Source organism: Hyperolius riggenbachi, chromosome 6 (assembly GCF_040937935.1).
Source record: "Hyperolius riggenbachi isolate aHypRig1 chromosome 6, aHypRig1.pri, whole genome shotgun sequence".
NCBI classification, from domain to species: domain Eukaryota; kingdom Metazoa; phylum Chordata; class Amphibia; order Anura; family Hyperoliidae; genus Hyperolius; species Hyperolius riggenbachi.
The window spans coordinates 70,778,880-70,791,158 of NC_090651.1; the positions used below are offsets into that span (position 1 = coordinate 70,778,880).

At 42.1% G+C, this 12,279-nt stretch overlaps 1 protein-coding gene across 7 annotated transcripts in view; it reads left to right on the forward strand.

Moving 5' to 3' along the window:
• The window catches only part of ST3GAL3 (ST3 beta-galactoside alpha-2,3-sialyltransferase 3), a 516,482-nt gene that overhangs the window by 452,446 nt on the left and 51,757 nt on the right, over positions 1–12,279 (forward strand). For all 7 annotated transcript variants that reach the window (XM_068239478.1, XM_068239477.1, XM_068239482.1 and 4 more), the window contains 2 exons: positions 3,927–4,022; positions 4,109–4,295. In XM_068239478.1, coding sequence (XP_068095579.1) covers positions 3,927–4,022; positions 4,109–4,295 — 283 coding nt within the window. The remainder of the gene's footprint in view (positions 1–3,926; positions 4,023–4,108; positions 4,296–12,279) is intronic.

Consider the following 12,279-nt stretch of genomic DNA (forward strand, 5'->3'; position numbering starts at 1 on the left):
GAAAAAGGTGAACTGATACGTACAGGCGCAGTTTGTAATAATTTAATTTAATTTGTCTGCCCTATGCCTTGATACTGGATTGGCCCCAAAACGATTGTTAGCTAGTGGTCAGATGTCTTTTTATGTGTGATGGAACAATAAACGTACACAGTTCCTGAAATACAGCCTGTGTGCGGAGCCTTGTTCTCCATCATTAGACTAGGAAAGGGGACATATGACTATGGTAGAGAGATTAGATTGTGAGCTCCTCTGAGGGTCACTTACTGGCATGTTTACAGTATACTGTAAAGTACTATGGAAGATGTCAGCATTCTTTAAATACAAGTAATAGTAATTAAGGTAAAGGAAGACAAGCCTAGAAAGAATGCATAAATTACACTCGTGTGAAAGTGGCCCTTAGTTAATGACAGTTACATATAACACATTATAGAGTTTTGCAAGTTCACACATCCTCTTTAGCATGTTTCTTCCTTCATGCACAATATTTGGGCCATAAATCATTTTCTTAGTGTGTCCAGATTCATTGTGTGCGGTGCTGCAGTGTTTGGAAGTATAGAAGGAAATACACAGATTGTTTAGCCATTCTGTGCTTATACAAAGCTTTTCACATATCCATCATGTTGTCCACTACATACAGCTGCCTCTGCCTGTACTGCTTGCTTTATATCTGCCTGATTTATTTTTTTTTGCTTCATTCTAATAACTGTTTATCAAAACTTTGTTCTACAAATGCTAATTTAAAAAAGTGATTGTATCATAGTAGCTTAGTGACCAGAGTTCCTGAACGTTAACTTTTACTGTGACATTGAGCCATTGCAGCTATAAACCCAATATTAAGATTTGTTCTTGTGATATGAATCAGCTGAAAGGAGTTAAGTGATACTGAAGTGACCTCGGGGAAGAAAAAGTCAGATACTAACCTATGGAGAGGGAAGGCTCTGGGTCCTATAGCGTCTTCCCAATCCTCCCTTGCCTCCCTGAGTGCCTCCAAAGATGGATGGCTCCATACTAGGCAAGCAATGCTTACAAGGGCTCCTAGAGGCAGTAAATTTGAACAGGGGTGACAACGATAGGATCAGGGCATAGAAGGAGGAACGGTCGGGGAGGCTCTTTAGGATCCAGAGCCTACTCTCTGCATAGGTGAGCATCTGCTTTTTTCTTCCCCAGGTCACTTCAGTATTGCTTTAACAGCAGGTGGTGTGGGAGAAGTTGTTGGCTTGTTCTCATCTTTCTGTTCAGATGGCAGAGGGTTGCGGCATAGATAGTAAAGGGATGTGGCAGAGATGGTAAAGGGGTGTGGCAGAGACTAAAATCTATGAGAAGACTTCAGCTTATAGCAGTGGAAGTCTGTGATGCGGGACATATCTGCTGAAAGGTACTTTGGATGGATTTGACAGTAGCTAATTTAGGAAAAAGCAAACCCTGCCATGAAGTACTTGCACAAGACTAGGATGTAAATTATACCTGCAATTTGAGGAAAATCAGATCAATATAATGATTTATTCATTTAGCTTCTACAGTGAGAACAGATGGTCAATGAGATGCTAATAATTTTGATTTCAATATATGCAGAGTCCATAATCATCAGCTATTGAATTTCACTGGTCCAATCTCAAGCTGTATACATTTGCTAACAACAAAGAAATTAGCATCATTTGCATCAATGCAAAATGATTGGCATCTCATTAACCACTTAAGGACCATGGGCTTAAACCCCACTAAAGACCAGGCCATTTTTCACAAATTGGGCCACTGCAGCTTTCTGTTGGTGGAGTCTGATCGCTCCCAGGTTGTTTATTTGTTTTTATACAATTTTTTTTTTAAATAAATATCCTATTTTTTTTTTCTATTCCCCCCTCCCACAGCCAGCCAATCAGTGCAATTGGCTGTCATAGGCTTCAGCCTATGACAGTGGATCGCTATCTTGCCATACAGGGGGACATCCGTGTCACACAGCTGTCCCCAGTACAGCGCTGCCGTGGATTGCAGCGCTGTACACAGTAAATAGACAGCTGTTTTGCCGTCTAACAGCCTCCTAGCGGCGATCGCTACTCGGAGGCTGAATACAGAGCGGAGCTACGTCACTCAAGCGGAAATGCGTGCGCATCAGTGCTCCTGCAAAACACGCCCACAGGACCTTACGCCGATCGGCGTTAGGCAGTCCTGGGGCTGCCGCCATGGTCACAACCATCGGCATGATGCGGTCCTCAAGAAGTTAATAATTCCTATATTTGTATGGTGCTTTTCTCCTGTTGGACTCAAAGCACTTGCGAGGCAGCCACTAGCGCACACTCAGTAGGCAGTGTTAGGGAGTCTTTCCCAAGAACTCCTTACTGAATAGGTGCTGGCTTACTGAATTAGAAGAGTTGATATTTGCACCCAGGTCACCTATGTCAGAAGCAGAGCCCTTAACCATTACACTAGCATAAGTCCTCTCTATCTATTGCCTGCTCACGCACTACCCAGCAATTTGCAAACTGTCCTTCTGCCGCTGCCTGCCTGACAACCCCCCAAACGTTCCCCCTCCCTGTGTCCATGCTTTAAAGTCTCACCTGACCGCCGGTGCGACTCCTGGCCTTCTCTGGTGTTCGGCCTCACTGAGAGCTCCAGTGCCAAGTGGTTCGGCATATGTGACATCACAAATGTGCCAGTGTAGTGGTACTGTATGCTGGCAGACACCAGAGGAAGCCAGGAGTTTCACCGGCGGATAGGTGAGACTTTAAAAGTCTTCACATGAGCAGGGGGAAAGGGCTACTTTACACTTGGGGGAACACCGACCAGGGGTCCATCAATAGTCGCAATATTGATTGCAGTTACCGCTGCGTACACCATCGAGCCCTTGCAACCATGATGTTCCAGCATTACTGATAAATCTATTTGACCCGTTTAAGCCATGTTGCGGCACCGATTCTTTTCTGATTCGATAAAATTATCTAATTGAAACATCAATAGGGCTGCAATATCGAGTGACGTATGGGCACTTTTACAAGAAGAAAGAAGAGTCCCAAAAAACAGATCTTTCTGTTCCATGTGTGCACAGCACAGGAGCCACCCTGTGATCCTCCTTGTGGTTGCATGCATGTTGCCAGCATGCACTAATGTTTTCAGTAAATTTGGCTCCTGTGAAACTGAGTTTAGATCTGACATTTTGTGCTGTAACTTAATTGTGCCAGATGTGTGTGTTGACTATGCAAATTCCAACATGAGTTTGTGAATAGGGATGTTTGGGGGCGAATCAGTAAAAAAGGGCACAGCAGGAAAAAATTTACTTTCTGATCTAATTTACTTTCTTTGTCACAAATCGTGGCTTTGCAGCAGGGGTAAGTTAAGGTTAGAAGCCGGGAAGGTGGTTAAGTATCGAAGCAGGTCATTTCGGCGCTCAGCACCGCACGCCGAAGCTGGGCGCTGTCATAGCAGCAATGCTATGCCGTGCCCCCCACATGGTGGTAATTCGGGGCTCAGGCGGCTGCCAGACCCCAAATTACATCTCCCTCCATGTTGAAACAACTCGGAGGGGTAATAGTATTTAACAACGCCCGGCGCCAGGATACTATGTACTCGGTAAGTGTTAGGCGAGGGGAGAGGTTTAGTGTTAGACATAGATAGATGGAGGTCTTAAAGATTACAGATATTTTATTATTGGAATTAAATAGTAGAATATCTGTAATTTTACTACTACCTTTTTTTCCCTGGCGCCTTTTTTCCATGTATTCATTTGGGAAGTCACCAGCATGCGCAGTAGTACTGTCTATTGAAAGCAGCACATTACTCTACCATCACATTAGTTTGAAATGTTTGTCCTATGTACGTTTACATTTTAATCACTTCTCCTTGTATAAGTGAATCTGTGTTTTGTACAGGAAATATCAGCATTATGCTGATATAAACGCATGTCATATTCTAACCCGTATACGTATCTCCCACAGTCTGAACTGCCGGCGATGTATCATTGTAGGGAATGGAGGGGTGCTCGCCAACAAGTCTCTAGGATCCAAAATCGACGAGTACGAAGTGGTTGTCAGGTATGCGGAGAGTTTCCTGCTCATGTAATAATAAACAGTGTGTCAGAAACATCAGCTGTGCTACATGTGTGAATTGTTGTTTCCAGACTGAATTCTGCACCGGTTAAAGGTTTCGAGAAGGATGTGGGCAGTAAAACAACACTAAGAATTACATATCCCGAAGGGGCTATTCAGAAACTTGAACAGTACGAAAAAGATTCCCTCTTCGTTTTGGCGGGATTCAAGTGGCAAGATTTCAAATGGCTAAAATACATTGTTTACAAAGAGAAAGTGGTAAGTGATTATTTGATATCTTTAGTATGATCTCAGTTGAAACATTTCTTGCATTACTTTATTTCTGATTGTTCAGCTGTAATAAATTGAAGCCGTTCACCTGGAAAGTTAGAAGACGCGGTGCAACCTTCATGCAAATGACTAGTTAGGGAATCGGCATTATAGCCAGCTATTTCTTTAAAGTGAATCTGCAGTGAAAATAAACTCAAGATATAATAAATTGTATGTGCAGTACTGCTAAGAAATAGAACATTAGTAGCAAGGATACGAGTCTCATATTGTTTCCAGTACAGGAAGAGTTTAAAAAAAAAAAACTTCACTTGTTGTCTAGGAAAAAGAGCTTCTCTGAGCTCTCTGACTAATTTAGTCAGAGAGCAGTGCTATTTTCTGAAGCTCTTATACATCAAAGAAACAGTGAAAGACATCCTCAGATAAGATTTTACTGCAGGGAAGTTCAAAGGTCATTAGCTTTGCTCTGTTTCATAGTTTAAATGCAGAGTATAGTTTGATTATATAAGATAATATATATCATTATATGATAAGTTTTTTTTTCATTTCAGTGTCACTTTAAATAGGTTAGCAATAACAGTTTCCATATTTGCTACATTACAGGTTTACTTCTTCAGGTATACATGACAATAACTTAAGTACAGGGGCTACAGCCAGACTGATCAACAACACAATCTAATCAATGTAGGAAAATCAATCAAATGGATTTTTTTTTTACAGGAATCCATAGAACTATTGTTGTCCTTAACATGTTATAAAACCCCTACACCTATTGTATGGTCTCTATTTAATTTTCGTTTTGCATTGAAAGAGGGGCTGTCAGTTCACTATGTGAATGCCACAATGAAACATTTTTCCAGTCAGTGTAAACAAAAAATAGTTAAAGGTCTAATTGTTTAATAACCAGGAAATATAGATGTCACCTCTTTACATTACACATCTGCCATTCTAATTCTATGGACAGATTGAAAGTCGGATTCATTTTTTTTCTGCCCTTAGGCTAACTTTTTGGGGGTACTCTTTCCATATAATGCAGCCATATCTTCCATTTGTAAAGGTACATACACACATCCAATGTTAATAGGCCAATTTCGGCACTTCCTTGCAGCATGAGAGCCTTACCTACACAGTCTTTTTATGGTATTCAAAATCTGAAATTGGCCAATCAAGATTAAATGTGTGTTTCAGGCTTAACTCTTCCCTCCTATTCCATACGCACCAATCTCTCTGCCAGGTCCAACCACCCCTTTAGGCTGCAGCTGGCCTGAGCCTTTTTGGCCGTTTCAGAAATCTGGTCCTGGCCAGAATAGGACTACACAAAGAACAGCAGTGCTGAATGCATAGGTCAAATCCTAGGATTCTTTGTATAAATAGGATGTGAAAGGAACTGCACAGTCTGCATCTGCCTTATTTTTGTGAAGTTCTATCTACCCTCAAGTATACTTGTGTCTGCTTGTGATTCTTCTCTGCTTGTCTTGTATTTATTTTTTTCTTTAAGTGAAGTAGAAATGTCTCATATGAATCTAACCAAGGTGTATTCTATGTAAAAAAAAAAAATCAACATATCCACTTTCACTATTGCCAAACAGTCAGAAAATAAGCAGTTACGAGGCATCTGGAGGATTTTAGCTTTAATTTTTTAAATGTATTTCTTGGCCAGTACTGCAAAATGCTGACATATCTGGACAAAGAGGAGCCATTTATTAACCATCTTAATCTCATAAATTGAACAGAGGCTGCAGTCTGTGACCTCTGCTCCCTTTTCCAAGATGGATGGACATGGGAATTGGTGAGACTTTGGTTGAGAGCAGGCGAGTCGTGATGACTTAGATAAGAATGGAGTGTGATGCAGTCACTATGCCCTCCTGGCTGATCTATGACGGGAGTTCCGTGCCTTCAGGGAGAGCTTGCTTTTTACTTCCACACTATTTCAGCTATGAAAATACTGGCCTACGTGAGAACGCACGTACACAGTCTTTTAAAGAGGAATCATTTACTTACTGTACATTGTATCCAGAAAGTATATGTGCAGATAATATGCAAAAGTCCTGGAGGCTGCAATTGTTATTTGTACAGCTTCTGTATGCTATTGTATGCTTAAAACATAACATTTTTAAGTTTTCGATCAGGATGATATTACTGCCTAATTTCAAAAGATTGTGGGTAAATTTTCAATATAGAAATATCTTCTTCAGACTCTTACTTCCTGTGTACATAATACAGTACAGTTAGAGTACACCTGAAGTGAGTTGCTGCAATATAAATTAAACACACAGTAACAGTATATACTTGCATATAAGCCGACCCACGTATAACCCGAGGTACCCGCTTTTCCCTCAGAAACCAGGAAAAAGTTATTGACTTGCGTATAAGCCCCCTCCACAGTAGCCAGATGTGCCCCCAGTACAAGTCAGCCTCCATCCCCATAGCCAGATGTGCCCCAAGGATGATACAGCTGTGTCTCAAGGCCCCACTAGATGGCGTCATAAATATGAGACACATCGATTGCCACACAGGAAGAATCCCTGATCATTGCACCACTGACACATTGCTTGCACGCTCTGCTCCACAAGCCAGGGGACACAGATAGTCCTGAGCAGCGCACTCTGCACACCATGTTGCACAGACACAGCAGGGAGCCAGTAACAAAACCTACTCCACTGACTTGCATATAAGCCCGGGGGGGGGGGACTTTTCAGCACATTTTTTGTGCTGAAAAATTAGGCTTATACGTGAGTATATACAATATATTCACACTTTTGTGACATGGCTGACTACATCCTGTGTACCTTCAATATCCCTCCCCCCAATACCCCACTGTCTCATCTGCTCAAGGCAGAAAAATCAATCAAATGGATGAAGATCTGATTGTTTCATAGCCAGGAAATGTAGATGTCACTTCTCTACATTACACATCTGCCATTTGTCATTTAACAGAAATGGGTGTGATGCATGGCAGATTGGAGGCTGGATTCATAGTTTGTTTGCACAGGTTTTTTCTGACTTTGGAGTGCTTTTTCCATTCTATTAAAAATAAAAAAAAAGGTTTTAAGTGAAATTGGGCTTTAGTTCACACCAAGATGTTTAATATTAAAAGTTTTATCTTCTGATACCCATTTTCATATAGTGTGGAATATTTTGGAAACCATATCTAGATAACCAATATGTCATGTAGTGAAAAGGGAATTACAATACTGCCCAATCCCAGGCAAGCTTCCAAAATTAGCAGGTACTGTGCCACTCACCAGAAGTAAGAATCCCACCCACCAGCTGTTTGTTCTTATAAATGTTTGGTTCAAATTTAAGGTGCAAGTCCAAGCCCCAAGATTGGCGACACTGATATATTCATAAAATGCTGTAGCAGTTTATCACAAAAATAAGTCCACGTGTGATTTATTTTCTAAAAGAGTTACAATATTTCTTGTCATGATAGTTGACAGATTAAGCATTATTATGATGGGGTCACTTGACTGACATCTTGGCCAGATGTATGGGTGGAAGTATCACTTTTCCCAGTCATGCCCACCTTGAGGTACAGTACGTACAAACACACAATTTTAGCAGGATTTCTGTTGCCTGCCAGGACTGAACTCAAGCCTGTCTGTAACACTGATGGGCCCCAATGCTGTACAGATGAGTCCCTAGGCAACAGCACTGCCACATACTCTCTATGAAGAGGGAAGGAGAAATGTCAATGCCAGGCATGACGGAGTGGCCTTCTCAGGCAGGGTAAACAGGCAATCAGCAGACGGCTGTACACACGCTACATTCTAGCACATGTGAAAACTGTTAGGCTCACAGCTCTTTGGATATCTAAAAATCCCAAAATCCTGCTTCCTGTAGGATTTTAATTCTTGTCTGGGATTTATAATGTAAATCACAAACTATTGGAACCCCACCCACTTCCATGTGCACAGTGTCCATAGGGTGTCCACATATCTTTTCACCTACTTGGCTCTGATGGAGGAGGAGTGTGAATTAGTCATCAAGGGTGTGGGAGATGGGTGCTGATAACCTGCTGCCATTGGTTGTCTGAATTTATCTAATGTGAATACAAAGGTTTGCAATGTAAAATTGTGTTTGTAGTAGATGGCTAAAAACCAAACAACATACAACTGTAAAATGGGAGGGTGAATTGAGGCTTAACATACTTTTCTGCAAGTCTTCTGCTCTATGGATACCTATATTCAGCATGAGGCATTGACTTTGTAGCTGCCAATGTACAGATGCTAGCAGTGATTATTGCAAAAAGGAGGCTACACATCAGATAGGAAACAGCTGGTTGGTTTCAGAGAAGTCAGGGCGCATTACACTCCTCCCACGCTCTCAGGGAGCAAATGATCCCAAACAGAAACGCATTCTTGTAAATACATTTGGAATAGTAATGTTTCCACATTACAGACGAGTATCTGTACTAGATAGACTTCTCTTACTGCCACATGTGCTGCACACGCCAGGCAGAAAAGAAGCCTATACAACAGACGTGCGTGACTTTGTTTCTGCATTTCATAACTAACCCACCAAACCACAACTTGCTTCGCAGATTGTCTATACATGCTGTAAGCCATAATTACTTTCATTCAACCTGCAAGCATGCCTAAAATCTCACTAATACCACTGCAGAAGTGCATGTTACCCAAGCCATATTACAAGAGACTGGGAGATGTCAGACTGGTGTGATATTTCAAACTGTCATTAAAAAGTACTGGCACAATCCTAGCACTAGCACAATCCTGTTCAGCAGGTCAGCCCAGCTAACAACTGCGACAGACAATTTGGAAACACAAAAGGAAGATGTGTGTCTCTAGGAACTAAACATATGTCTAGATTTAGCTTTTCCATGTGAAATTATTGTAGAATTACCGGTAACTATTCCCTTGTGAAGCAAGTGAAGTAAGGTCTGGTGTGAGTCGTGGAGCAGCTTTGCAGACATCTAACCAACAAACGTTGATTCAAGTAATACCTTTAATGTTGTGCATTGTTTATTGCAAGCTTTCAAGACGTTAAGTTTCTTCTGGCATTATACAGAACTGGATCAAAACCATACAAAAGTGAATTTAACATACACTTTTGTACTGTTATGATCCACTTCTGTATAAAGGCTGAAGAAGAAACTTAATTAACATTCCACACAGATCACCTGGCAGGACTAAAGATGCTGCCACTAATTATAAGTTTCAGAATGTAATTCAGGGTGAGGAAGATTTCACAATGGGGAAACACTGACTGACAGATATTCCAGAAAAAGTAGGAGGTTTTAGTGGAAACCATTTAAAAGCCACTAGCTCTTAAACTCGTTCACTTACTTCTGGAATTGTCTTTTGCTAAGATTTCTGTACATATTAGAAAATCAAATGCTTCTTACTGCTGTTTAATTTTTGCCCATTGGAAATATACAAACATACTGATATTATCGAATGTTACCCTAAACACACATTAAAAGATTTGAAGAAATGACAGCACACATAATTACCAGTGTATAATTATATGACAAGATCTGGCGTTGCTGCAATTGAATTGTACTTGTACCTCCAGGTATCTAGTTAGAAAGAAAATTAACAGGTTGTTTACCAGAAATGCGCCATTACTTCTGCAGAAATAATACAGTGGCTTGCTAAAGTATTCACCCCCCTTGAAGTTTTCCACATTTTGTCATATTACTGCCACAAACATAAATTAATTTTATTGGAATTCCACATGAAAGACCAATACAAAGTGGTGCACACATGAGAAGTGGAACGGAAATCATACATGATTCCAAACATTTTTTACAACTAAATAACTGCAAAGTGGGGTGTGCGTAATTATTCGGCCCCCTGAGTCAATACTTTGTAGAACCACCTTTTGCTGCAATTACAGCTGCCAGTCTTTTAGGGTATGTCTCTACCAGCTTTGCACATCTAGAGACTGAAATCCTTGCCCATTCTTCTTTGTAAAACAGCTGCAGCTCAGTCAGATTCGATGGACAGTGTTTGTGAACAACAGTTTTCAGATCTTGCCAAAGATTCTCGATTGGATTTAGATTTGGACTGTGACTGGGCCATTCTAACACATGGATATGTTTTGTTTTAAACCATTCCATTGTTGCCCTGGCTTTATGTTTAGGGTCGTGGTCCTGCTGGAAGGTGAACCTCCGCCCCAGTCTCAAGTCTTTTGCAGACTCCAAGAGGTTTTCTTCCAAGATTGCCCTGTATTTGGCTCCATCCATCTTCCCATCAACTCTGACCAGCTTCCCTGTCCCTGCTGAAGAGATGCACCCCCCGAGCATGATGCTGCCACCACTATATTTGACAGTGGGGATGGTGTGTTCAGAGTGATGTGCAGTGTTAGTTTTCCACCACACATAGCGTTTTGCATTTTGGCCAAAAAGTTCCATTTTGGTCTCATCTGACCAGAGCACCTTCTTGCACATGTTTACTGTGTCCCCCACATGGCTTGTGGCAAACTGCAAATGGGACTTCTTATGCTTTTCTGTTAAAAATGGCTTTCTTCTTGCCATTCTTCCATGAAGGCCAACTTTGTGCAGTGAACGACTAATAGTTGTCCTATGGACAGATTCCCCCACCTGAGCTGTAGATCTCTGCAGCTCGTCCAGAGTCACCATGGGCCTCTTGACTGCAGTGAGTTTAGGTGGACGGCCTTGTCTTGGTAGATTTACAGTTGTGCTATACTCCTTCCATTTCTGAATGATCGCTTGAACAGTGCTCCGGGGGACGTTCAAGGCTTTGGAAATCTTTTTGTAGCCTACGCCTGCTTTAAATTTCTCAATAACTTTATCCCTGACCTGTCTGGTGAGTTCTTTGGACTTCATGGTGTTGTTGTTCCCAAGATTCTCTTAGACAACCTCTGAGGCCGGCACAGAGCAGCTGTATTTGTACTGACATTAAAATACACACGGTGCACTCTATTTAGTCATTAGCACTCGTCAGGCAATGTCTATGGGCAACTGACTGCACTCAGACCAAAGGGGGATGAATAATTACGCACACCCCATTTTGCAGTTATTGATTTGTAAAAAATGTTTGGAATCATGTATGATTTCCGTTCCACTTCTCACATGTACACCACTTTGTATTGGTCTTTCACGTGGAGTTCCAATGAAATTGAAATTGAAATTCAGTCTGAAATCTATTGAAAATCTGTTCCTAGTGTGTGGCACACATCAGATTCCTGTCAGATTTGACCCGATAGGCATCTGACTGAAATCTATCTGATGGTCGAATCTGCTGCAAATCTATCAGTATATGGCCACCTTTACTCTCATACAAAAGTTCAGGGCTGAATGCTGTACAGTTGCGTTATGAGGCTGTTCTGTTGCTATGGAAGGAGGAAAGGGATTAGGATGGAACAGCTTCCAGCAGGAGGGGAAAGGAGAAGTACAAAATTCCTTAAGGTAGCCATACACTGGTCGATGTGCCATTAGATCGACCAGCTGACAGATCCCTATCTGATCGAATCTGATCAGAGAGGGATCGTATGGCTGCCTTTACTGCAAACAGATTGTGAATCGATTTCAGCCTGAAACCGATTCACCATCTGCTGAGCTGCTCCTGCCGCCTGTCCCCCCCCCCCGTATACATTACCTGATGCTGGCTCCCAGGCATCTTCTCCGCATTGCACGGCTCTGTTCCGGATCCATTACGGCGCTTCCTGTGTTACTCCGTGACCAGGAAGTTCAAATAGAGCGCCCTCTATTAGAACTTCCTGGTCACTGCAGTGACACAGGAAGCGCCGGGATGGATGGAGCCGAAACAGAGCCGTGCAATGCGGAGAAGATGCCTGGGAGCCAGCCTCAGGTAATGTATACCTGATCGGATCGGCCGCCGCTAGCGACGCGCACTTTACCCGCGGGCGATCGAGGGTAATTTCCCGCACGGCGCGATCGACGGACCGATCCGATTCCGGGAGGGAATCGGATCGGCGGCTGCGTTTACCGCGAACGATTGGCAGCAGATTCGATCCCAGGATCGAATCT